We start from the raw sequence: 27,809 nt of genomic DNA, 5'->3' as shown, positions 1-27,809 counted from the left end.
GAAAGCCAAATCAAGAAAACTGAGCAAATACTAAAAAATGTGTGAGATTTAAAAAAAAAGTATTTGAAGCCACACATTGAGAGAGCATACTGTGTGCTTGAGAACATCAATATACAACAACTGACACCAAGATATAGTCTAGTTAGATGACTAAATTTTATAAAAATGAAAAAAAAAATCATTTGAACTAGGTAAAAACAGTAAATGACTTATAAGAAAAGGAAAATCAGATTATGATTAAACTTTTAATAACATATTTAAGACACTTAGGGAAAGAAATTACGTGCCAAGGATTTTTATATCTGGAAAAACACCGACTTTCAAGTATAAAGGACAAGCCAGCTTGTTATTAACATGCAAGAATTCAGGGACTATTGCTCCCATGAGTCCTTTCTGAGGAATGAATTTTAGACAGTAACTCGACTAGAGAGACATCTGTGTAAGGGCTGGTGGTGAACATCAGTCTTATAGTTGCTGATGGAACTAAAACTAAATGAGGGTGCAAAGGGAATGTATATATTGTATGTAATGGCTGTATGCTAAAATAATGCAGTACAATGATTGAAAAGTGTAGAGATGTGGGGAAAACACACATTGAATATAACATTGTTATATTCAAATAACAATTTAACTGCTCTCAAAGATTATAAAATATATTAATAATAGTAGAATTAAGATTGACATCTTGAACCTCTTGTATGTGAAAAGGAGGAGGATAGGTAAATGAGTAATCATGAGATATTTTAATTTAATCAATCCCCTTGTCCATGAGAGTTAGGACTTCAACTGTGGAAAGAAGATACAGATATGAGACAGAAGATGCAAGAAAAAATCCTGCAGTCCTGAATTTGAATTTAAAGTGACAGGATGAACTCATTAGATGTTTTATCTTAAAATAATATAAGTAAATATATATATGTATGTTTTCTATCACTGTCAACAGAAGAAGTCTAGAAAGAATGACCGACTGAGTAGCAGTGAGATTCCTATGCACTCAGACCTTGCAGTTTTAGTACTATTTCCCACTAAAAGAAACCAGAGCATCTAAGAGAAATGACTGATTTCAAGCCTTGGCTTGGAAATGTACAAGACAGACTAGTACAGCTGTCATACCAGTTGGTGAGGAAGCTATCAAAGATTATGTAGACTTATATCAAAAGGATGTAGGAGTCAGCTTACAGAGGTTCCCACTGGTCAAAGATGAGACAAATTTGAGCTTCAAAAGGATAATAACTGAAGTAGACTGAAACTCATCAATTGCATATAAATTCATGGGTTCATAATGATACTGTAAAGGAAACCTAGGGACAATATTTTGCCAACAAAGGTCTGTCTAGTCAAGGCTATGGTTTTTCCAGTGGTCATGTATGGATGAGAGAGTTGGACTCTAAACAAAGCTGAGTGCCAAAGAATTGATGCTTTTGAACTGTGGTGTTGGAGGAGACTCTTGAGAGTCCCTTGGACTTCAAGGAGATCAAACTAGTCCATCCTAAAAGAGATCAGTCCTGAATATTCATTGGAAGGACTGATGCTGAAACTTCAATACTTTGGCCACCGGATGAGAAGAACTGACTCATTTGGAAAGACCCTGATGCTGGGAAAGATTGAAGGCAGGAGGAGAAGGGGATGACAGAGGATGAGATGGTTGGATGGCATCATCAACTCAATGGACATGAGTCTGAGTCCATTGTAAATGAGCTATGGAATCTGCCCTGTAGTTTCTGCATTTTGTTGGTGATGGACAGGAAGGCTTGGCGTGCTGCAGTCCACAGGGTCATAGAGTTGGACATGACTGAGGGACTGAACCGAACTGAACTGAACTGACTAAACGACTAGTTTGGGATGATACCACAAGGGCAATAAATTATTTGCAACCTGGCAAGTAGAGAAAAAGAATCAAGCATTTACCCTGCCTTTCTTAGAATAAATAGTACCATCAGTAACTGTGGAGAAAAAATACATGCAAGAATTCAGGGAATATTGTTCCCATGAGTCCTTTCTAAGGAACGAACTTTAGACAGTAACTCAACTATCTAATGGAGAAGGCAATGGCACCCCACTCCAGTACTTTTGGCTGGAAAATCCCATGGATGGAGGAGCCTGGTAGGCTGCAGTCCATGGGATCGCTGGGAGTTGGACACGACTGAGCGACTTCACTTTCACTTTTCACTTTCATGCATTTGGAGAAGGAAATGGCAACCCACTCCAGTGTTCTTGCCTGGAGAATCCCAGGGACAGGAGAGCCTGGTGGGCTGCTGTCTATGGGGTTGCACAGAGTCAGACACTACTGAAGCAACTTAGCAGCAGCAGCAGCAGCAGCAGTAGCAACTATCTAAAAACATCTCTAAATGATAATGATGATAAGGGAAACTGACTCTAAAAATTTTCAGCTACTAAAGGAAATATAATTGATATATTAGAACAGTACTATTTTGTAACCTCCAATGAAGTAACAGATTTAGTCATAGAGCATTAACAGTGCTGATATCAAAAAAAACAAAACAAGAGGAAAACACTTATGATGGCCTCCTGATGAAAGAAAACACCATCATTTATAGCCTTGCTGAAGAAATCAAACTGGAGTCTGGTCAAGCCTCAGATCTAGCTGCCATTTTCAGGAAATACAGACACAGAGAAACACATTCAATCCTACCACAGGGGTGCCACCAAAGAAATGCAGAAACTACAGGGCAGATTCCATAGCTCATTTACAAGGAAAAGGAAGGGATGTAAAAGAAACTGGTAGATTAAAATGGGACTTAAAAGACACATCAAAATTTAAAAACTGGACAAAACTATGGTGTCTGGAGATACCCAGTAGGATGATAAAGTTATAAAGCAATATAAGAAGATGATTATAGTAACAGGCAGATTTTTTTTTTTTTTAGGGAGGAGGAGTTTTTGATGGGATGGAGCACGTGGATGGGACTTTTGGAGTAGCCACCAATCTGTTCCTTTTTGAACATAGCCTTGTTCCTCTGGACTATGTTTACAAAGATGTTCACCTTTCAATAGCTGATAAAACTATACATTTATTTTGTGTGGTTTTCTGCATTTGTTTCCTTTTACCAGGAAAAGATTTTTAAATTACCCATAGATAATACTACACATCATCTATAGATTCACAGACAATGAAGTGAATGTGAAAGTATAAAATTCGACAAAGCTAATATCCATCAAGTTCACGTGAATGGTTCTCTCTAGAGAGGCAGAAGGAAAATGGAACTGGGATCAGGGGAGGCCAAAGTGCCTTCTAGTTTATTTGTCACATTCTAATTCCATGAAAGAAAGATGATGCAATTATGTCAAAATGTTAGCAGTAGTCAGACTGGGACATTGCAAGCACATGTATTTGTGTATTATCTTCTCTTAGTTTTTATTTTTAAATACAAAAATGAGCTTATGAGTGTACATTGTGACTGTAAGCAATAAATTTTCTAAAAGTGCATTGATGCCATTGACACAGCATTTGTTAGTCAAAGATAAAACTGTCTTGAGTCCAACTATCTTACCTAAAAATAATAATGTAGGCATCTTTGGAGAATTAGTTCCTTAACATTAAGTGAATGAAAATTTGACTCAATGAAGTTTACTCATTGTGACTGTACACCTAAGAATATTCTAATATAAGGGAAATAGAATCAATATTTTCACTCTGATGAAATTTAAAACAACTATAAAATTTGCTTAAGGGCTTCCCAAGTGGCTCAATGGTAGAGTATCCACTTGCTAATGCAGGAGATGCGGGTTCAATCTCTGGATCAGGAAGATACCCTGGAGAAGGAAATGGCAACCCACTCCAGCATCCTTGCCTGGGAAATCCCATGGACAGAGGAGCCTGGTTGGCTACAGTCCATGGGGTTGCAAAAGAGCCAAACACAATTTAGCAACTAAACAACAAGAGCACACAATTTGTTTAAACCACAGATCATTTCCTTCTTTTGCAGGATGTGTAAGGGATTTTATTGAGATCCAATTCATATCAATGGAGTGTTCCCAGATTATTTTCCAGTTTGGAATTTTAAGATACATTGTCTTTTCAGACTAAATAAAGCTCTGTGTTAGAAGGGATGTATGTGCATTTGAGAATGTGTATGTGGTTAAATTAACATAAATCATTGAAAATTATTTATTATTGATTTTTTTGCCTTCCTGGTACTTAAGGTCATGATCACTAGGTGGGCAAATCATTATAAATGATTCATAAAAAGATAGGCCATTTGACATTTTACTCCCTAAGTGTCCACAGCAATCTCATTCTGCTATGATGGAAAATGAATGTCTGGGGAAAAAATGCCTAGAGTGTTCTTTTGTGTGTTTCTTTTAATTCCTATGATCCCCATAAGAATATCAACTCACAGAAAGAACACAGTCAGATTCTCCTCTGTAAACTCATGTAGGGTATAAATTCACTCATGATGGCTCATGAGTGAGAAAAGAATCAGACCCATAGCCAAGTGACCCTTTTTACATTACCAGGCAAGTAGCTGCACAGTCTCTCCATTGAGATCTGGACCGTTGAGTTGTGAACTTGAGTGAGCTGTTCAATCATAGACACCACCAGCACACACCCTGCAGGGAGCAGAAAAGATGTCAGCTATGTCACATGGAAAGCTTCTCTGGAGACTGGAAGAAGAAAGGGAGATATATGTGTGTCCTTAAGAACACAAACTTTTCCAAAACAGAGAACTTTTCTTTGCCATGATTTTTATAATTGACCACATGAATGAGTGAGCTGAGTTTTTAGTGAAACATGGTAAGAAAACTTTGACTTTGGGGGTCAGAAAGACAGGTTATCAGCTGATTTTTGTCACTTTTAAGCTATGTGACTTCAGGGAAGTAACTGAATCTTGCTTTATTTTCATTTCATTTTGATCATATGGGGGAAAGAGGTGCCATTTATAGGAGTTGTGTGTAGAAGACAGCCAGCCAGCACTGAGGACAGGCTCACTGGACACTGGCCTTTGCTGTCTGCTCTCCCTCCCTTCTGTAGTAGACAGCTTCACTGTGAGTAGGATCATTCCCACCTTACACGTGCTCAGCTTATGACCTAGGCTCAGATTTTTAATCGCAGAAAAGCAGTGGAAATTGCCCAACATTTGAGTCAGAAGACCTGGGACTGAGTCCTGCCCTTGAATCTTGGGCTTATCATGTATCCTTTCTAAGCCTTGGCTTCCTCACTGCAAAGTAGTTAAGTTTCCTGTAGGGCTGCTGTGATGATTAAATGAGATAATAGTACAAATAAAGATGGCTTTGAAATCAAAACACTATTGTAAAATATTATTTTACCTCCCAGCTATAAAGCACTCTGCTTGAAAGCATGTACCAATACAATAGGTGTCTAGAAGGAACCCTGGATTAAATTAAGAATATATTTCTCAAGCTACCTTGATGTATGATAATGGTTAAGGCTCAGAATTGCTAGGCTAACACCCCTAGAAGGTTCTGTCACCAGCCTAAATTGCCAGGGAAGACCAAACTTTCTTTGTCCAAAGGGAGGGGACTCTCTTCTATACACAAGGGGTTGGTTGTTCAAAGATCAGTAATTCTGAGAAGAAACTGTTCAGCTTCACTGAGATAAGAGGAGTGGCATCTATTAGCAGATGTTGGTTTCCAAGGAGGCAAAAGAAGGACTACATCTAAAATAAAGAAGTTCCAGGGTGGCTGGCCCAGCAATCAGCTCACTATTATCCATCTGCTCAAGAAGCTAGGGACCCAAGTTCACATGCAGTGTCATTAAAACCAAATTCCCACTAGGAGTCCTTGAGGGAAAGTGGCTGATAACAGATGTGAATAGTACAACTGGGCTTCTCTAGACAGAAAGAAATCAAACCTCCCATAGAATGAGAGATTGCCAACAAAGAAGGAGAGACTTCCACCTTTCTAGACATTGCAACACCTGATCAGGCTTTGGCCTCCCTTGTTCTGTACCCTTTGGCAAAGGTGGGCTCACCAAGTCTGAGATACTTCAACCTTGATAATCGCAGTCTTACTGCTCTGGGAGCATCTTCCTCTGGGGCATTCAACTTCAATGACCAAGGTGGATTAGGTGTGCTTTAACCTAATCCATGCATTGAGGGCTTTATTACATTGCAGTAAATTCAGTAGCTGATACTTATTAGCACTTTACAGTCTTAAAAACATTTTCATATATATTTTGTTTTATTTTTACCAATAACTTTTCAAGAAAGGGGGCTTTTCTGGTGACTCAGATGGTGAATCTGCCTGCAGTGTGGGAGACTGGGGTTCAATCCCTGGGTTGGGAAGATCCCCTGGAGAAGGGAATGGCTACCCACTCCTGTATTCTTGCCTGGAGAATGCCATGGACAGAGGAGCCTGGTGGGCTACAGCCCATGGGATCACAAAAAGTCAGACACAACTGAGCAACTAACACTTTTTCAAAAGATGGATGCAATGCAATCTCATTTCAGAATATTTTAAAAATATACAGCAGTATTAAAAAGATAAACATCACTTAAATCATCCAGAGATAAACAAGTTTCACTTTTAAACACAAAATATATATAATATACATGATTTTTTAACATTTATAATGCACTTTTCAATCTTGATTTATGTCTCTGCTAATCACTTGTTAAGTTAGGTGGAGCTAAATACATTTTAATAACTGCAATTTAAAATAATTATAAGTAATTATATTGCAATATAATAAGAGGATACAGTGTGGTATAGTTGAAAAGGGAGAAGCTTTGAAATAAAAAATAAGCTTTTTTAAAAAACCAAGTTCAAATACTGGATTAGTCACTTAAAATGGTGTAACTTTGAACAAGTTACCTAACCTTCTGGAACTTATTAAGAGTTTACAAAGAAGACATACAGATGGCTAACAAACACATGAAGAGATGCTCCACATCACTCATTATCAGAGAAATGCAAATCAAAACCACAGTGAGATACCATCTCACGCCAGTCAGAATGGCTGCTATTAAAATGTCTACAAACAATAAATGCTGGAGAGGGTGTGGAAAAAAGGGAACCCTCTTACACTGTTGGTGGGAATGCAAACTAGTATAGCCACTATGGAGAACAGTGTGGAGATTCCTTAAAAAACTGGAAATAGAATTGCCTTATGACCCAGCAATCCCACTGCTGGGCATACACATTGAGGAAACCAGAATGGAAAGGGACACGTGTACCCCAATGTTCATCGCAGCACTGTTTACAATAGCCAGGACATGGAAGCAACCTAGATGTCCATCAGCAGACAAATGAATAAGAAAGCTGTGGTACATATACACGATGGAGTATTACTCAGGTATTAAAAAGAACACATTTGAGTCAGTTCTAATGAGGTGGATGAAACTGGAGCCTATTATATACAGTGAAGTAAGTCAGAAAGAAAAACATCAATACAGTATATTAACGCATATATACAGAATTTAGAAAAATGGTAATGACACCCCAATATGCAAGACAGCAAAAGAGACACAGATATAAAGAACAGCCTTTTGGACTCCATAGAAGGTGAGGGTGTGATGATTGAAAGAAGAGCACTGAAACATGCATATTACCATATGTGAAACAGATGACCAGTCCCAGTTCAATGCATGAGTCTGGGCGCTCCAAGCCAGTGCACTGGGCCAACCCAGAGGGCAGGATGGGGAGGCAGGTGGGGGGAGGTCTGGGACAAGGGGACATATGTACACCTGTGGCTGATTCACGTCAACCTACGGCAAAAACCACCTCAATATTGTGAAGTGATTAGCCTCTAATAAAAAAAAAAAGAGTTTACAGTTAGAGTGTAAGTTCCTTGTGGGCAGGTTTGGGGTCTTCCTATTTCTAGCTTTGAGTACCTGGCTGGGAGGAAGGAGATAAGAGATGTTGGCTGACTCGAAGCAAATTGACTAGAGAGCCACCTGAGGGACAATTCAGTGTCACTTGGTGGAGACCTCCATAGAAAAGGGTTAGTGAATGCAACTGACTGTGTTCTAGCTCAGTCATCTCACGGATGACACTGCTTACTCTTTGTTCCATGTCATTACAGGACATGGCTCCACTTCTCATCCTGCTGTGCAACAACCAGCACCCTCTCTTAAGTCAACCAGCAGATCCTATAGCAAACAGTCACGACACACAGCTCAGGATCAAAGAAGAAGGCAGTAGAGGTTGGGTTGAGCTCTTGCATAGCAGTCACTTCATAGAGTCTCATCAAGGAGCTGCAGCATTTGTCACCCAGAGTGGACTTGAAACACACAGGTACATACCTGTTTGTTTTCATCCTTGGCATGGAAGGATAAATGCATAGAGAATTATGCTGCTTGAGACCAACCTGCTTCTTTGTCCTTACAGAGGTGAGGTTTCCTTTTACTCAGAGCAGTCCCAACAAGGGCTGATGACTTTCATGGCTCCTTAGCATTACTCACTTAAATAGGAAATCATTAGATAGTGCCACTTGGGAAGTCCTAAATAAAAAGGAACCCCCTCCCCCCCAAATTTAACTGTCTCTAAAGATTGGGTATATCTTGCCACTATCGCCACTCTGCCTAGTGAAGAGTTGTTAGGATCAAAAGAACTCTGCAGAAAAGCAGGTAATGGGGCTTGAAATATGTAAACGCCCATGCTGGGCTCAGCTTTGATTTGAGTCCCACTCACTTGGACATCCCCGCCCATTTCCACCGAGCTCAGCTCCCCTTGGGTTGTTAATTTAGGGTCTGCAGTGAGGTGTGTCCTGAATTCTTTAGTAACAAGAATAGAGAAATTGACTTTGCTATAGTTTCTAATAAGAGGTTTCACTGTCTTGACAGGCTGAAAAAATGTTTTCCCTTGGAGAAATGCATGAACAGAGTAATTCTTCCCATTATAGACTATTCTCTGGCTGCTAATAAAAAGGCCTGGGTTTGCTGAAGCAAGTTTGTCCAAGCTACTATTCATTTAAGAAGTGATGAGAGTGGGTGAGAACTACGTATTTCGCTCAGTGGTCACCATCTGAAATCTTCCATATGGTAAATCTCTTCTCACCTGGCAACTGAAAATAATGAGTATAATAGAAACAGACACCCCTGACATTGTAAGAAAAGAAGCAAATAGGCTAGAATAAAAACACCTGCCACAGGAATCTGCTTCTAGCCACACATCTCAGGTAGACTGCAGACTGTACCATGGAATCTTTTTGAAATGAAACAGAACTCTTAAAACTCTAATTATAATCATATCTGTGCTGGCTGGAGATGCGGCCAACTGCAGAGAGAGGTCTGTTAGATTTCCCATTTGTCTGAAGCCTACACTTCATCGAGAAGCCTTGAAAACACCTGGCAGTTGTCAGAACCAGAGTCGGCGTGACTACACTTCCTTTTTGACCCTGAGTTGGGGCATAAATAATTCATTATATGGCTAGAATATTCTTTGCAGATTTCAAAGAGTTTTGCATACATTTTCATCTCATTTAAACTTCACAACAACTTGACTCATCACTGTAGAAATTATTGCTCTCATTGTACAGACCAGAAGTCAGAGGCTCAGAGAAGTTAGGTCCTTGCCAAGTATATAGCTAGTGAGCAAGGGAACTGAGACTGGAACCCAGTATGTAGTCTGAGTCCCTTCTGGATGCCAGGCACCATGCTGAGCTGTGAGTATACACTGAGAACAAACTGATATGGTTCCTGCCCTCTCAGAGATTATACTCCATTAGGGAAAAGTGATCATAAACAAACAGGCATGCATGCACTTATAAATAATTTTAGGTCCAATGAAGAAAAGGAACAGGATGAAGTAACAGAAGGCAATGAGAATGAAGATGGTGTAAAACTTAGCTAGAGCTGATAGAGAGAAAAGGCTTCTCTGAAGAACACACACACACAAAGGCTAATATAATAGAAAGGAGCAAGCAGTTTGATGGGCCAGGAAGGCTTTGTAGGCAGAAGAAGCTGATACCCACTTGATGGCAATGAGACTGGGAAAACCTGGCATTAGGAGATGAGGTGCGGACATAGGTGTAGGTCAGGACTGTGGGTTTTGTAGATGGCAAAAGAGGTAAGGATTCAACTTGAGAGGAATGGGGAGCTGTGAATAGGTTTTGAGGATAGGATTGTTTCCATTTGATCTGCATCTTAAAAATATCATGCTGGCTGTTCTGAGGAGGAAGGTTTTTACAGGGCAAATATGGGGGCAGGGGGCTGAAGAAGGAGACTATTTTGGGCCTGGGAAGAGATGATGGTTTATTGGATAGAGTAACGAGTGGGAGTGGAGGAAATTAGAGAGATCTGGGATCTACTGTGGAAGTTGGCCCAAGGGGATTTATTAATGAACTGATGAGAAATGTGAGGAAGGTAGAATCAAGGATGACTCTTTCATTTCTGGTTTGGGTACCACAGAAGTGTAGAACACAGGTTTTAGAGTCACAGCCCACTTGGATTTTTGTCCTTGCATCCCTGTTGGACCAGCATGACATTTTCAAGTTCATTTCCCATATGGCCCATCTCCCCCAGCCTGGTACCCCTCCACAAATGCCTAAATTCTGTTCTCAGATTTTCCTAATAGGGTGGGAACACAGGATATAGTTTTTTATATGCTGTAATTCTAACCAACAACCTTTATCCCCAGACTTTCTCACTTTGGTGAAAAGGAAATAAGAAAGAAAGGTAGGAAAACAATCACTTAAAATGATCCTACAGCCAGCCTTGTTTCCCTAAGATATTATTTACCAAGGCAGATAGGGTAGCACACAGCCCAGCTGTGAATACTACACTTGCACCTTTTTTGTCTGCTTTCTTCTCTCAGTCTGGACATGGATAGGGAGAGAGGGTAGGAGAAGAAAAGAGAGAGGAGGGGAGGAAAGAGAAGGGAGAAGCCATGGTACAGTAGAGAGTGAAGAATTTGGGGCTCAGACAGACCTGGATTCAAATCTTGCTTCTATCACTTATGAGTTGTTATATTTGGTGGGATTGTTAACCTCTTTGAACCCAGATTTTTGGTACCCACAGAACAGAATAATAAAGCCCCCTTGTGTGGTATACATTAAAAATGGTCACAGACATTTTACACTTCCTCCCATGAAGAGGTGATGTCTATTTTCTAGCCCTTTGAATCTGGCCTTGTGACCTTGCTTTGATCAGTAGAATGTAGAAGTGACAGCTTTTCAGATCCAACTCCAGACCCCAAGAGGCCTTGCATCTTCCATTTTTCCCATTTAGAATTTCACAGCCATGAGCTTGAGCTAGTCTGCTGGAGAGGCCACATGAAGGGAATGTCCAGTAATAGTCTGCCAACTACCAGGTTTGGGAATGTGTGTGTGTGTTAGTTGCTATGAGGCCATTCTAAATATCCAGCTCATCATTCCACCATCTACCAACTGAGTGCAGCAGCAGTAGCGAGCCTACCTAAGACCAGCTCAAGGGCCACTGAACAATGCCCAGTGTAAAAATGCCAGCCCACAGGACTGCGAGCTAATAAATGATTACTGTGTAAGTGCACAGAGGCTTATAATTTGGTAAAGGCTATCTGAAAACCTGGCAAAAGTCTTGTGAGGATTAAGTGATACAACACATAGAATGCACATGGTGCCTGGTGCAGAGTAGATGTTTAAGGTTAGTTTCTACCCCACCTGCTGAGACCATCATAGGGTAAAGAACATATCTTCCATGACTCTTTTTTTTTTAAATAGAAACAGTTCTATTTCCACTTTTTTAAGGAATCTCCACACTGTTCTCCATAGTCGCTGTACTAGTTTGCATTCCCACCAACAGTGTAAGAGGGTTCCCTTTTCTCCACACCCTCTCCAGCATTTATTGCTTGTAGACTTTTGGATCGCAGCCATTCTGACTGGTGTGAAATGGTACCTCATTGTGGCTTTGATTTGCATTTCTCTGATAAGGAGTGATGTTGAGCATCTTTTCATGTGTTTGTTAGCCATCTATATGTCTTCTTTGGAGAAATGTCTATTTTGTTCTTTGGCCCATTTTTTGATTGGGCCGTTTATTTTTCTGGAATTGAGCTGCAGGAGTTGCTTGTATATTTTTGAGATTAGTTGTTTGTCAGTTGCTTCATTTGCTATTATTTTCTCCCATTTCGAAAGCTGTCTTTTCACCTTGCTTATAGTTTCCTTGGAGAATGGCATTGAAACATGTATAATATCATATAAGAAACAAATCGCCAGTCTAGGTTTGACACAGGATACAGGATGCTTGGGGCTGGTGCACTGGGATGACCCAGAGAGATGGTATGGGGAGGGAGGTGGGAGGGGGGTTCAGAATTGGGAACTTGAGTACACCCGTGGCGGATTCATGTTGATGTATAGCAAAACCAATACAGTATTGTAAAGTAAAATAAAGTAAAATTAAAAAAATAAAATAAAATAAACTTTGTGGAAAGGGGGGAAAAATAGAAGCTCAGAAAACTATTTTTTAAAAAACATTTAATATCACTAATCTTTTTCCTTTTCTATGGTTGAATTTACTTTTATTATAGATATCTTGTATTTTCAATGTATTTGGGCAGATTAGGCTCTGTGTCCTAAACCAATCATCACCTGGAATATTATTTTTATGAGAAAATGCTCAGTGAGTTTCAAACTGCCATCTCTCCCAAAAACACTGGCAATGAAAGAGGCACTTTATGGGACAATTACTGGTGAGAACAAAGCTAAGGGCATCCAAGTGGGGGCAGAGTCCAAGCAAAGCAGCAAGAGGAAATTAGCAGACTGTGCTGAGAAATACAGAATAGTGTGCTTGGCTAATTTAGAAATATATAAAAAACAGTGATAAAGAAAAGACAGTGAGGATACTGGGAGTCAATCCATCCTGTTCTTATTCAACACATACTTACTAACGTCCACTATGTGCTCAGAGGCTTGAGTATACAAAGAATAAGAGAAATCACACGACACTAGGAAATGCTGAAGATTAGAAAAATAATCTAGTTATTGCAACCTGCAAGTGTTTGGTGGAGGGACCTGTTAGTGCTTCGGGAACACATAGGAAGAAGAAACTAACACTGCCTTTGGTAAGTAGTGACATTTTCCTGGAGGAGTTGAGTGTTATGAGATGGGAGGACCTTGTTTGACAGCAAAAGGCAGGAAAGGACTTCAGGAAGAGAGTAGCAGTATTTCTAAATATTTGAATGTGAGAATGAGAAGAGCTGGCCAAGACTACAGCCCAGGCTTGATGGGAAAGGACGAGTAAGAAAGTTAGGAAGGAGACAGATCCTAAAGAGGCTTGAAGGTCAGATTACAGACCACCAGCTTCATGCTCTAGAATATGCTGCTGCTGCTGCTAAGCCACTTCAGCCGTGTCCGACTCTATGCAACCCCATAGACGGCAGCCCACCAGGCTCCTCTGTCCCTGGGATTCTCCAGGCAAGAATACTGGAGCGGGTTGTCATTTCCTTCTCCGCTAGAATATAGATCAATGGTTTTCAAACATTTTGCTCTGAATCCCCAAAAGAAATTTGAAAAGCTATGTACCCTTCTACATTTTAATGGATGTTAAAATATTATTAAGGGGTATAAGTTCCATTAGTTGCAAGGGGTACAATCCCAGGAAGATTGTAAATATTACAATAGAAAAAATACATTAATCTTCCATATGTATCCAAAAGAATCTAAATATTATAATGACTTACACCTGCTCTCATCTACTTTAAAAATATATGATCAAATTCATCTTTCACAGTGAAAAATTTCCATTGATAATTCCTTTCCTTGAACTCATATTTCAGTGAAAAGTCTACTTCACTGAATTTTCCTTCCACTAGAGTTTTATCCCAATATAATGTATTTTTATGGTTGAAGGTATTATTTCACACTAAAAATGTGTATAAAATTTAAATAAAACCTTTACTTTCTTGTGAATAAAACACTGAAAGTATTTTTAAAATTCTTCTGGATAGAGTTTTCTTTATTAGTAAAATTAACTTATCTAAGCAATATGTATTGTCAATTTGATAAATAATAAAGGTAAAATTTTCTTGGAATTCCATCTTTTAATGAGATGGTTGGACTATTTCAATTAATACCTATATCTTTGAAAAATATTACTCATGTAAAGACACAAGGTTCATGTCAAGTATCATGTCTTTTTTTTTAAATTGAAGTTGATTACAATTTGTGTTAACTACTGCTGTACAGTAAAGTGATTCAGATATATATATGTACGTGTATACATTCTTTTTTAAATATATACTTCTCCATTATGGTTTGTCATAGAATATTGAATATAGTTCTCTATGCTACACAGTAGGACCTTGTTGTTTATCCATTCTATATATAAAAGGTCTCATCTGCTAACCCCAATGTCTTTATTTTTCATTTTTAAAGATGTAACAGCTGAGAAAACATGCTTACTTAAATAAGTAAAAGAGAATGAAAGGACTTCTGATATGGTGGTGTCATTCAATTCTTTATCTCTTCTGAGTTAAATGTCAAAAATCCGAAAGTGATCAATCACTGAAAATTATTAAGTCTCCCTTCAATTGTGTTGAAAGCAAAAAACTTGATAAAACTGAGTTGCAAAAACATTTGCTGCCCAATCAATAGAGCCTTTCACTTTCTCAATTTCTGAGAAATATAAATTAAAAAGTTTTTACTAAGACTTACCTTTTAATTCTACCTACTACAATTTCACTTAGAGAGACCTTGTTAAAAACTAATATGCTCAGAAACAATTGGCAAGTTGAAATATTGTTCTTTTCAATACACTCTTGCCTATACAACATTTGAGGTAAAATTCTTTATCTTATTGTGTACCTCACAGACATTTTTGTCAAATGTTGGAGCTGCAGATATAGTACATTAAAGCTATGAAAAATGTCCTCTGTATAAACCTAAATGGCAGATTTTATTATCAAAGAAATTAACCAATCAGATTTTCTTTCAGAAGAGTATAACTTTATTTTTTCATTTACTTTTATATTTGAATTTTAAGATAGAGGATGGGTGGATAGAAAAAGATGGATTAATGGGTGGGTGGATAGATGGACAGATGGATGAATAGAAAGAAGGGTAGACAAATAATGAGTAAATGGATAGATAGAAAAATAATCTTAGACTATGCCCAATCATTTTTATCCACAAACTTAATTGCTAACTTGAGAAGTTCTCACCTGCCAGCCACAGCTTAATACTGCCAAATTTCTCACATTTTGTTGAAAGAAAAAGGTGTTTACTTTTACTTGTCTACTTAACAATCCAAATTTAGAAATTAAATAAAACAATAAAACAAGATCTAAACTCATTATAAATATAAACCTAGATGGTTTTGCGAGGAAATATACCTGAATATCAATAGTGATCATCTGAGTTTGGGGACTACAGTTCATTACATTCTTTAAAAATATCTGTATTTTCTAAAATCTCTATGGAAGTCATATATTCTTTTATAGCTACAAAAAAAACCCCAGTAAATTGAATTTTATCAAACAATTTCTCATTGAATAAGCTTTTTAATAGTTGCTTTCTACTGCAATAAGTTTTAGGAAATTATGAAAATACCTTTGTTCTTTCACCTCTCTACTAGGTGTTTTCACAAACTATATCTCATTTAATCCTCACAGCAACCTCATGAGATTGGTACTTCCCATTTTACAGATGAGAAATATGAGACTCAGAGAGGTTAAGCAATATACCCGAGGCCTTTCAGACAAGCACTGATTCAACCACTCATGGGCTAGCTAGTGATTCCTACCCAGATCTATTGAAATTTGAAATTTATACACTGCTGAGTATCACACTGCATACATTAAAATTTTGGATTCTGAAAGTGAAAATTATCATTTGTGTTAACTAAAATAATAATCGCTATACTGATGTCTATATGATTTGTGAATATAGTTTCTTAATATTCTTTTCACTTTCTAATGATGTTTTCTGGAGAACAAAGTGTTTAATAAAGTACATCTTGTATTTTCTTTTTGAATAGTTCTTTTGATGTCATATCCAAGAGTCTTCACCCAGTCCAAAATCACGAAGATTTTTCTTCTGTACTTTTTCTGAAAGTTTTTAGTTTTAGTTTTCACCTTGAGGTCTAAGATCTATTTTGAGTTAATAATTATGTATGATTTGGAATAAGGAATCAGATAGTGTCAGCTCTCCAACTGGTTTATTTGAAAATTTTGGCTATTTTGGCTTCTTGTCTTTTCTATACAAATTTTAGGATCAGCTTGACAATTTCTACAAAAAAAAAAGATGTTAGGATTTTGAAGGAATTAATCTATTAGATCAATGTGGAGAGTATTGCCATCTTAACACTATTGAGTCTTCTGATCCATTAGCCTGAAGTATCTCTCCTTTCCTGTAAAGCACCTTTAATTTCTCTTTACAATGTTTTATAGTTTTCAGTGTAGAGTAATTGCATTTCTTTTGTTAAATTTATTCCTATTTTTATCATATTATAAATGGAATTGTTTTCTTAATTTCAGTTCTTAAACATTTGCTGTTAATATAAATAAATATAATTAATTTTTATATTAATCTTGAATCTTACCACCTTGTTAAACTTGCTACTTCTAGTACTTTTATTGTAAATACCTTAGGATTTTATATATTCAGGAACATGTCTGAAGATATAGTTTTACTTATTTCTTTCCAATTTGCTTGCTTAAATTATTTTTCTTTCTTTATTAAGCTGAATAGAATTTTCAAAACAATGTTAAGTACAAATGGTGAGGTAGACATCTACCATGTTTCTGATTTTCAGAGAAAAGCATTCAGTCTTCCCTCATTAAAGATAACATTAGTAATAAGTTTTCATAGATGCTCTTTATTATGTTAAAGAAGTTCCTTTTTCTTTCATAACTTCTTGAGTGGTTTTAACATGGGTGAGTGATTGATTTTGTCAAATTATTTTTCAATTTCTACCAGGATGATAATATAGTTATAGCTTCTATTCCACTAATCTGGTATACCCTAGTAATTGATTTTCAGATCTTAAAACAGCCATGCATTCCTAGGATAAAAGGCACTTGATCATGGGGTATAACCTAGTTTATATGTTGCTGGATGCAGTTTTTTAAGGATTTTTGTGTCTATGTTCATACAAGATATCGGTCTCTTATTTCCTTTTCTTGTGATGTCTTTGTCTGGATTTGATATAATGTAAAAGATGGAGTGATCTGGAAAGTATTCCTTCCTCTTATATTTTATGAAAAAAAGGGAATGAATTTAAATGGGTTGGTGAATACATTCAAAATTGCGGCTAAGTTGGCTTCACTTTTCTTAGGCTCTTTCAGGTCTTCCCAACACTTGTACAGTTTCCAAATCAATCAGGAATGTGTGGAGACCTTATCTTGGCCTTCTATGATGCTCACATTACTAGGGCTTCACTGTTAAATTTCTGGCTGATCTTCATTGTCTCACCTAGGGCCAAAACCTTAAGCTAGCAAACTGCGTGTTCTCCTTGTTAATTCCCAACAGAGTCCATCACTTTTAGCCAACAAAGCCATCTTTGAATCCTGGCTGAATCAAGTCTGTCCCATTAGCAGTAGACCTGCTGGTTTTTGCAGACAGCTCCACGATAATGAAACTACTGTTCTCACTAACTAAGCTGAGGGCCAGAGTAGATGGAGCAGCCTCAGGCAAAAAGGTCAAAGTTTTACTGCTCTTCCTGAAGTGCAAGCAGTTTTTCAAGAATAAACATTCCTCAATTCATTGTGGTCTGATGGTTGATTTTTGGTGTCCCAAAATGGTTGCTTAAGACAGTCTTTCCAGTTTTATGCTTGACCTTTTGCACAGAGGGCTCACCAGCCCCTCATACTATAATAATCAGAATTCCCTCTTGTACTTGTTTATATCTGAAAGAATCTGGGGCTTATGTTAAAGGGCAATATAATCTGTTTTAATTAACATTTGACATTTTTAAATTGTGGGAATCATACTTTTAAAAAAAGGACTTTGTCCAGGGAAAGATTCGGAAGATTTGTCCTCTTTGTTAACATTGAAGAACAATTAGTTTATGAGAGAAAGGGAATAATAGTGGAGTAATTTGTTTTTTTTTCAAATTCTGAGTGTGAAGGCCGGGAGAAAAAAGCTTGACCCTTATCAACCCCTTCCCCCTCAGAAACAAAACAAAACAAAACAAAAAACCCTCAATCACAGCATTCTCTTCATCTATTAATTTCCACTATATAGTCATGTCACGGAGAAGGCAATGGCACCCCACTCCAGTACTCTTGCCTGGAAAATCCCATGGATGGAGGAGCCTGGTAGATTGCAGTCCATGGGGTCAGGAAGAGTCGGACAGGACTGAGCGACTTCACTTTCACTTTTCACTTTCATGCTCTGGAGAAGGAAATGGCAACCCGCTCCAGTGTTCTTGCCTGGAGAATCCCAGGGACAGGAGAGCCTAGTGGGCTGCCATCTATGGGGTCGCACAGAGTCAGACACGACTGAACAACTTAGCAGCAGCAGCAGCAGCAGCAGTCATGCCTATTTGGTGAATCACTTTGGGATTAAGTCACATACATTCTCTTTTGCAATACTCTTCAGCATTTAGTTTGGAGACTTTTCTTTTTTAATCATTTCTATGAGTGGTTGGCAGAATGATAAGATTAGTGAGGGCAGAACCTTAGAATGTGATTGGATATCACTTCTGTGATTATGTTATGTTCTGTGACGAGAGAGGGGCTTCCCATTTGGTGCTAGTGGTGAAGAACTTGCCTGCCAATGCAGGAGACATAAGAGACTTGGGTTTGATATCTGGGTTGGGAAGATTCCCAGGAGGAGGGCATGGCAACCCACTCCAGTATTCTTGCCTTGACAATTTCATAGACAGAGGAGCCTGGTAGGCTGCAGTCCATGGGGTCGCACTGAGTTGGACATGACTAAAGCGACTTAGCACACAGGATAAGAGAGATTTTGCATATGCAGTTAAGGACTTTAGTTAGTCTACTTTGAGTTAGTCAAGTTTACTGGACCCAACATAATCAGGTGAACCCTGTAAACATGGAGGATTTTTTTTCCTCTGCTGCTCCTGCTGGTAAGTCGCTTCAATCGTGTCTGACTCTGTGCGACCCCATAGACGGCAGCACACCAGGATCCACCATGCTGTTCTTAAAGAAATAGGTATGCTGTTAACTTCCTTTGTAAAGGAGTAGCCTCTAAGAGCTGAGAGTGATCCCGACTGACACCTTGTAAGTACATGGGAACTCAGTCCTGAAAATCCAAGAAACTAAATTCTGCCAACAACCAGCAAACTTGCAAGAGGACCTGAGTCTCAACTCACATTGCAACCCCAGCTGACATCTCAATTTCAGCCTTGTAAAATTCGGAGCAGAAAAGCCAGTTGTGTTATGTTCAGATTTCTCATGTGCAGAAATTGTGAGACAGTAAATTTACGTTGTCTTAAACTGAAGAATGTATGGCAATTTATTACACAGCAATAGAAAGCTAATAGACTATGAAATCTTTTTTTTTTTTTTTCGTAAGTGAATCTTTCAATAAGATAGCCAAGATTTGAGAATTTGTAGTTACACAGATAAAGATTGACAAGTAATTATTCAGTTTGCTCGGGCCTCTTTGCTTCATATTAGGTTTAATTTTAGGCCTTCTATAGCATATTTTCTATTGTTTTTTACTGATTTCCCAAAGAGTACATAATCACAACTCCTTTGGGTGCTTGCTATGTACTGAGCACAGCTGTAAGTCCTTCATATGTATTTATTCCACATCACCCTGGCTTCCCAGGTGGCTCAATGGTTAAAAAAAAAAAAGAAAAACAAAACCCTGTCTGCCAATGCAGGAGATGTAAGATACCAGGGTTCGATCCCTGGGTCAAGAAGATCCCCTAGAGGAGGAAATGGCACCCCATTCCAGTATTCTTGCCTGGACAATCCTATGGACAGAGGAGCCTGGCAGGCTACAGTTCCATGGGGTGGCAAAGAGTCAGACACAATGGAGGTATGAATATATACCTAAGCCTCCACACCATCCTAGGATGCAGGTCCCATGTAATCTCATCTTATAGACAGGGGACACGAGGTACAGAGGGTGAAGCTGTGCCCTTATGTCACATATGTACAGACAGGCAGAGTTAGGACTCAAATCCAGACAGTCTGAGCCCAGAGTCCAAGCCCTCTTACTCTTAACCACCATGTCTTACTATCGTTTTTGCAAGCTCATCTAGAAAATGTGGAATATTCAGAAAGTGCTGAAAAGAAATTACAAATCATTTGTAACCTCATTACTCACTGATAACCACACAACCACAATTAGCATTTCACTGTTTATCCTATCTGGGACAACAGCTATATAAACAGAGAGGTGGGTACATTATAATTTCTGGGGGATTTCACTCCACTTAATGTTTTGCAACATTTTTTTTCCTCTTTCTCATAGTATATTTAAACTATGATCTAGTTTACTGTGTCTCCCTTTCCCTCCAAAAAAGAATTTATTCACTTTCTTCTTGAGGAAAAGCATACTGTCCACTGTTTTTCAATTTTGCACACTTTGGGATCTTTCCCCAGAATTGTGCCCCTCTCTCTAGAATGTCTTTGTGGGTCTTCTCTGCAGGAGTATGACCCCAGAACAAGCCAGAAAAACAAAAGGCAGATAAGAGCTTAGTGAAAAATTGAGGTGATCAGAAACGTACCATCTGCACCAAGGTTGGGGTTAAATTCTATGATAATCTAAAAAAAAAAGTAGAAGATTTAGGAGAGGGGAAATGGGAAAGTGAGGGACAAAGTGCAGAGGGTTGCATGAAGCTGCCACTGGGAACCAGAGGGCATATGGCTACACCTCGAGCCTCAGCAGGCCTGAGGGTGAAGGTGAGCAGGCATCAGCAGGGAGTGACTGTGCACTGCCAATACCAGCCAAAGAACTGCGCCAGCCATGACCCTTCAGTGTGGGAGCTCTGAGGGCCAGGGACTGTAAGAGTCAGGGTGACACACAGTCTCTCCCCAAGAACTAGAGCAACCCTCAGAGAGGGCAGAAGGAAAAGAGCCCTGAATTATCCAGAGAGACTAAATCTAAACCCATGAGTGGAAAGATGAAATGTTTTCTGTCCTCAGCAGTGACTGTGATGGTTTATGAACAAGTGTTCAGATACAGAAAAATAGAGAAAATAAAATTTCTGTCCATGTAAATTGTTATCATAGATTTTCAACCTTCTCTGCTGGCTCTGTCTAGATCTTTCCTACTTTTGTCAGTGACATTGTTACTTTACCATTCCTGCTGGCTGAATGCTTAGGATCACTTCCTGTTTATCATTCAAACATAAAGTCATCCCTGACCATTATATGTGTAATGTGGGGGTTGGGAGAGGAGGTTTTAACTTACTCCCAAGGCATTTTATATATTTAACCAAACATTAATGATGGAAAAAAGGTTGTTTTTTTTTTTTTTTAAAAACTCTTTGGAAAGCTTCCTGAGCACTAAATAGGGCTTAAATAAAAACAAAAAACAAAAACAACCTCAAAAGTCAATGAATACATTTAAATGTCAATGACTTCAAATGTAAGGATTATTTTGCCCCTAAATCACCCATATAAAGAAAACAATGTTTTGCAAAAATGAACATGACTTAATATTGATTTCATAACATTTGAAAAGCACCAGAAAGAGGCCCTGCCCATTCCAGCACAGTAGAATCAGAGTTTGCTTGGTGATCAAATGAACTGTATAGTTCAGTGCAAAGAAATTATGGTAAAACTTGGGAAAGAGGCCATTAGGGTTTTGCATGGCTTAGTTCTGATTTTGGAATATGTTCAAGGCCATGGCCTCCAGATCTGCAGGTTGGTTCCCACTGCAAAGCTCGTCCTGGCATAGGCGCTGTGGTTGGTTGCTGATGTTGGGGATGTTGGCTCAGTCACTCAGTGACTTCTACAGTGGCTTCTTGTGGAGCATCTCTCCAGTCACGACAGCCCCCACTTCCACAAGCATTGCCACCTCCCTCCACGAAACTGGTAGCCACATCTGCACTGTGAGCTCTCTTCACTCCCACCTGCCTCTTATTCACTGACCTAAAGACTTAGCCCAGATTCTCTCTTCCAGGAAGTTAGATTGACAGCCAGAAGGATAATCCCTCTCTGTGTGGGTTGACCTCTTATGTGGAAACTCTGGATTATGGGAGCCAATGAGTTGGATGGTACGTAGTCTTGCTTTTTCATCTGAAAGTTGTTGAGATTAGCAGAAGTCCAACTGGCAATTCCTCCTTTATTCCCACCCTCTCCAAGAGGCTCTCCCTCTTACCACCAGCTGGGAGTGGAGTGAGCTTACTTTGCTGCTTCCTAGGACACTTCCACATTTGGCTAGTGACTAAGGGCATCCTCAGGTCCCCTTTCAGGAGATGCCTCCCACCACCACAACTGCTGAAGGCTCACACTTGACCCACAAAATTGTGGTATGACAAAATGGTTATTTTAAAATTTGTTTTGCAGTAATATATAATCAAAACAACCACATCCTAGGATCCCCTCAACACCTCTTGCTAACTCTCTATGCCTCATTGGGAATGGAGAAGGAAAGGAAATGAGTGTATTCTGTCTACTTTATGGAAGTGGAAGACCAAGTATCTCAGTTCAACCATCCTAGAAATAAAACTGATTTCACTTAAGCCTTTCTCAAGAGCATTTCTGTTTTATAAGCTTAAGGTATTTGTTTTGAGAAAATAGAAGGTGGTAAATAATTATTGGATGGAACCAAATATTGAGTGGGACAACCTCCTAGGCATGTTTCCAATGGGGCCACAGATCTCTGCTTCGAGGCCTGTGGAGAATAGATTCTCATGGAATCTGGGCCTTAAGGTTTTAATTTAAAAGAAGACTTTGAGACCAGGGATGTGTTCTTTACCATGTATAATGACCGGAAATCATGATTTTTTTTCAGGAAATAAGACTAAATCAGAAATTTTCTCTACAGTCTCCAGAAATAATTCATCCAAACTTTTCATTTGTAAGAGATGGCCACTATACTTATCCCTCGAGTTCTTTTCTTGGCTTCTTAAGCCAGGATTTAATTTGGGGATCTGCTCATTGAATAATTACTACTCAGACTTTGGCTCCAGGGACTGACCCTGTGAAAGCCTGTTGGGAATCTCCAGGTATGATGTGAATATCAAGGTCTTACCCTACTTTTACTCCTCTCCAAAACAATAACAACAACAACAAACAAACAAAGAAAAATACCAAACAACAACTTGGAAATAAAATACCTCCATAAAAGTTAAGTGAAAGAGCCATATCTCAGTCAGTGTTCAATGTTTTCAGGTGACTGTTTATTGCCAACTCTGGACTCACTGACAGAAACAACAAAACTAAGATTGCTGAATCCTTACTGTGTGCAAACACCATAAATTTACATGTACGATCTCAATTCTCACAGCATCCCCATGAAGTGGGTAACACAGAGGAATGGAAGTGTTAAACAAGTTGCTCAAAGTTTCAGATTGTACAGGATGGAGCAGAGGAGGAGGGGGTGGCGGCAGTTCAAAGGTCAAAGTCTACCTTCTTTCTGATATGTAATGCTGCCTGTTGTCCAGAAAGGCAGCTGAGAATTTCAGGCTCTTACAGTTGCCATCCAGGGGGAAAAGATTTCAATCACCAATGAGGTGGGTCACTTTTAATTCAAGCTAGCAACTATATAGCACACTTCTATACACACATATTTGCATACAGAGTGAATGCTTACCTTAAGACTCAAAATTTTTCTCTGCTAGTGAGGTTGATACGTTAACTGGATTCTTTTGGCCGTGGATGCCATTAAATAGGTGGTTTTCTATGAAAGCCAAAAATTTGACCCCATGATGTTCACATTACAAATACACAGAATAGGACTTCCCTGGTGGTTCAATGGTTAAGAATCCACCTGTTAAGGCAGGGGACACGGATGTGATACCTGGTTCAGGAAGATTTCACATGTCTCATGGCGACTAAGCAAGCACTCCTCAACTACTGAACCTGAGGAGCCAATGCTCTGCAACAAGGGAAGCCACCACAATGAGAAGCCAGAACATCACAACTACAGAGTAGCCCCCACTGACCGCAACTGGAGAAAGTCTGAGCACAGCAATGAAGACCCAGTGCAGCCAAAGATAAATAAATAAAGTTATATATTGAAAAAGAAGTAAATAAGAAGTAAAAACAGTTGCTGCTAAGTAGCTTCAGTCGTGTCCGACTCTGTGCAACCCCAGAGACGGCAGCCCACCAGGCTCCCCCGTCCCTAGGATTCTCCAGGCAAGAACACTGGAGTGGGTTTCCTTCTCCAAAACAAAAAACAAAAACAGTTGAGTTTGTTTTTTAAAAAAATGCACAGAATAATTACTTACCTATGCAGGCATTGGGGTGTCTGGTGTCAGGCCAGTTGCCATAGACTGAAGAGGCCAGGGTGTGAAGGGTCAGGAGAAAAAGCAGAGGAAGAGCCATAAGGATTTTCCGAGGAGACTTCATCTCGGAGCTATTATATCAGGAGACTTCAGGCTGGCAACAGAAGCTGCAGGCTGAGGGATGCTGGATTTGAGGCCCAAGAACGGATTAGTCTCTCTCCAATTCTCTTTTGTCCTCTAACACACACACACCACACTCACATGCACACTTTTCACTACGCAGAACCCAGAGAGGGAGCCACACGGCTTGGGTCTGGGAAGAGCTGGAGGAGCCCCTGGTGCACAATTCTTCTAAGCTGCAAACTGAAGGAAAAACTGCCGCAGGTTGCAGCTGAGGCAGCCAAGAGTGCTTTTGCACTTGCTGGCTGAAGTCAGTGGCGGTGAACCCTAGGAACCTTGAAGCCTCCCAGAATCATCCTGTGACCTGGTTAGGCAGCTCTTCCTCTTTCTTTCTTGCAAAACAAAGCTAAACTAAAAGTAAAACTGAAGAAGAAAACCTCAACCACAAACACACAGCACTTTAGCAATTTGATAGCAGTGTTCAGACTGTAGAAATTACCATCTGTTATATTCAGAAGTTATATCGTTTTGCTTTAAACTCTTTTATATGGTGAGATTGGGCTCCTTTGGTGGTTAAAGGATGTTCTGGTCAAGTAGTCACTTTCCTTTGGAGATGTTGAATTATTCCTTCAAGGCTCAAGTTTTCCCAGGGCCTTTCACTGGTGTTCAGAAAATGAACAATGAGATAGTCATGGGGCACTTGGCACTGGTGGATTTTCAATCTAATTTTAAAAAAATGAGCTGAAATTAATCAACTCATTTTTGCTTGTGTATGATACATCTCTTTTCTGAAGAATTTCAAAGTATGTTCAGATCCCTCACCTGAGAATGATTCATTCATTTTTGAGAAGCTGGTTTTCTACTTTGAAGATGAGAACTGAATGCTATTTTTACGAGGAAAAAAAAAAAAAAACCCACCTAACTGAAAACTCAACCGGACTGTAGATAAAGACATATAATCTAAATGCTTTGTTCTAAAATAGGGTAGAGCAAAGTCACAAGCTATTTCTTATCCAATAAGATAAGAAGACTGGGGCAAAGGGCCACAATCTGATGGGCCTAGGGATCAAGCAATTAACATTCTCCCTGTTTAGGCTCTGAAGAAAGCTTGTTATAAACTTTATAAAATATTATAAAAGCTATCAAGGGACTTCCCTGGTGGTCCAGTGGCTGAGATTCCACTATCCCAATGCAGGGGGCCAGGGTTCTATCCTTGGTCAGGGAACTAGATCCCATATGCTGCAACTGGGATTCTGCATGCAGTGACTAAGACCGGGAGCAGCCAAATACATAAAAATATTAAAAATTATTTAATTGTTTTAAATATTTAATTAAATATAATATTTCTAGTAACATTTACTAGAAATCAAAATTGGTAAAGATTTCTTCTCCTCCTCCTCCCCCTGCTTTTACTTAAGGAGTAACATTTTAAGTAGCAGGTAGAATTTTAGAGTTGTATTCTTTCTAGGATGTAGGAGACACCAATTTTTATGGTTTGAAGATTCCTTGTGTAAGCATCAGTTTAACAAATGCCAATTTGTCAAATCTCTGAATCTGTGACAAACACCAGAGTGTTTCCCTCCTTAAGTCCCCAGCACTGGCTGGGTCAATGACTACCAAAAATGTCTTGCTCATCATGGGCCCTTGACTTCCTTTGAGGCTTTTTCTGCTGGTTTGCAAGGTCCCTGACCCTGTGGCCAAGGAAACTCTAGAGGTCACCAGAACCACCAGAGGTGTCAGGACCTAGGGAAATTCTAGAGAATTCCTGAGGAGGCAGAATCATAGAGTTATTACTAGTACTGCCTGCAAAGACAAAAAGATACTTGTTCAGCTATCCTGTCTGATGTTCACTTCTAGGTCAAGTATTAGACCAGTGGTGGAACCTTTCTAAACTTTGGTTTCCTCATTTATGTTGGGATAATACTATTTCTCAGGATTCCAGGAAGGACTAAAATAGACAATGGATTCACGCTATAAAGCAGTGTGCCCTTCAAGAAGTGTTTGGTAAAACAAAGCTTTGGTTACTGCTATCCCAGCAGGAGTATGAGGAAATCTGCACCCGAGGCCAGATTTCAAGAGAATTATTGTAAGACATTCACAGTAGTTGCAGGCCAAGATATAAGAAAATGATACTGCCTGCATTTATTAAAGGCTGCACTTATTGAACACTGTGTGCAGGACAGCCCTCCAGGAACACAGAGGGTAGTTTGCTAACAATAGGTGGGTGAGGAATCTTTGCACAGGTTCAGAAAGAGCCACCGGCACAGGCTCTGGGCCTGCTGCAGCTTATCTGGTAATTCAGCAGGAAAGAATCTGCCTACAATGCAGGAGACACAGGTTTGATCCCTGGGTTGGGAAGATCCCCTGGACGAGGAAATGGCAACCAGTTCCAGTATTCTTGCCTGCAAAATCCCATGGGCAGAGGAGCCTGGGGTGCCACAGTCCATGGGGTTGCAAAGAGTTGGACACTACTTAGTGACTAAACAACAACAATAACAAACTGGACCTCTTGAGGGTCTCCTAGTCTAGGTATATAGCTGTGAGCCGGACTGGGCCACCTCAGGGTGAGGGAAATTTCTGTGTTAAGACAGTAGGCAAGTTTTAGACCCGTGGTCATGTGTGCACAAACTCAGGTAGTTTCATCCACAAGCACTCCTGGAATCGTGGTCCTAAGGCAGACTGGATGCTTCGGCTTCAGGCAGGGCGGGCTATACTGGGAATCCTGGGCTTTAGTTGTGCAGTGTGGAGACAGTCCTTTGCCATTTCCAGGGCTGAAATTCCTCAGCTTTAGGGGAATGTCAGCATATAGTCGGTTTCCCCTAAACAGAGGTGATTTTCATGCTTGAAGGGTGAATTCTTAGTTGGCAGGGTCAAAAGAGGAACACAGAAATCAGGAAATGACTTGCTAATTGATCTTGAAGGGAGTGCATGTGCCCATACACCACTAAACAAACCCTGCCTCCAGCTGCCCAGGTGGAGGTGGAAGTTGGGGTGGAGGCGGTGGGCCCTACCGTTTGCACAGACTCTCTCAGACTGCCTGGTCTCCTCTCCCCTGGCCATCTCACTGGGCCCTGAGAGCACGTGGCCTAGAATCTCTGCACAACTTGCTGAAAGGCCCTGGACCTATGGCGTGGTTTGTCACAAAAAACCCCTTGTTGGACCCTGTATAACGTCCCCTGAGGACCCTCTGCTGTCAGAGGCCCCAATTCCGATTTTCTCAAAATCTTTTTTTTTAGAAAATGAGATTTCTTCCTTGAAGCACTTTGTTACTTACTTCACCAGAAGAGTTTGGATTCGAATCACAGTCTGTCCTGCTGGCAGAAGGCTGAGGATTTATAAATTCTTGAATGTAACACCAGTGGTTTGTTGTGGTTTGTTCTATTTGAATATGCTTCCTGATTAGTTTTCGAACAGAACTGGCCTCAATCACCTCATTCACAGCAAGTTCCTTAATCAGAAAAACAAAAACAAAAGCCCAAAACA

At 39.5% G+C, this 27,809-nt stretch overlaps 1 protein-coding gene across 1 annotated transcript in view; it reads right to left on the bottom strand.

The window, feature by feature from the left end:
- AOAH (acyloxyacyl hydrolase) overlaps nucleotides 1-24,330 on the bottom strand; it is a 203,006-nt gene extending 178,676 nt beyond the window's left edge. Inside the window, exons 1-2 of the mRNA XM_068973018.1 lie at nucleotides 24,210-24,330; nucleotides 4,477-4,572 (exon numbers count right to left, since the gene is read on the bottom strand). Coding sequence (XP_068829119.1) covers nucleotides 4,477-4,572; nucleotides 24,210-24,330 — 217 coding nt within the window. The remainder of the gene's footprint in view (nucleotides 1-4,476; nucleotides 4,573-24,209) is intronic.
- Nucleotides 24,331-27,809: the final 3,479 nt, after the last annotated feature.

Source organism: Capricornis sumatraensis, chromosome 5 (assembly GCF_032405125.1).
Source record: "Capricornis sumatraensis isolate serow.1 chromosome 5, serow.2, whole genome shotgun sequence".
Lineage (NCBI taxonomy): Eukaryota > Metazoa > Chordata > Mammalia > Artiodactyla > Bovidae > Capricornis > Capricornis sumatraensis.
Note: the sequence above shows the minus strand (reverse complement) of the source record. Positions and strands in the feature narration are given on the sequence as shown.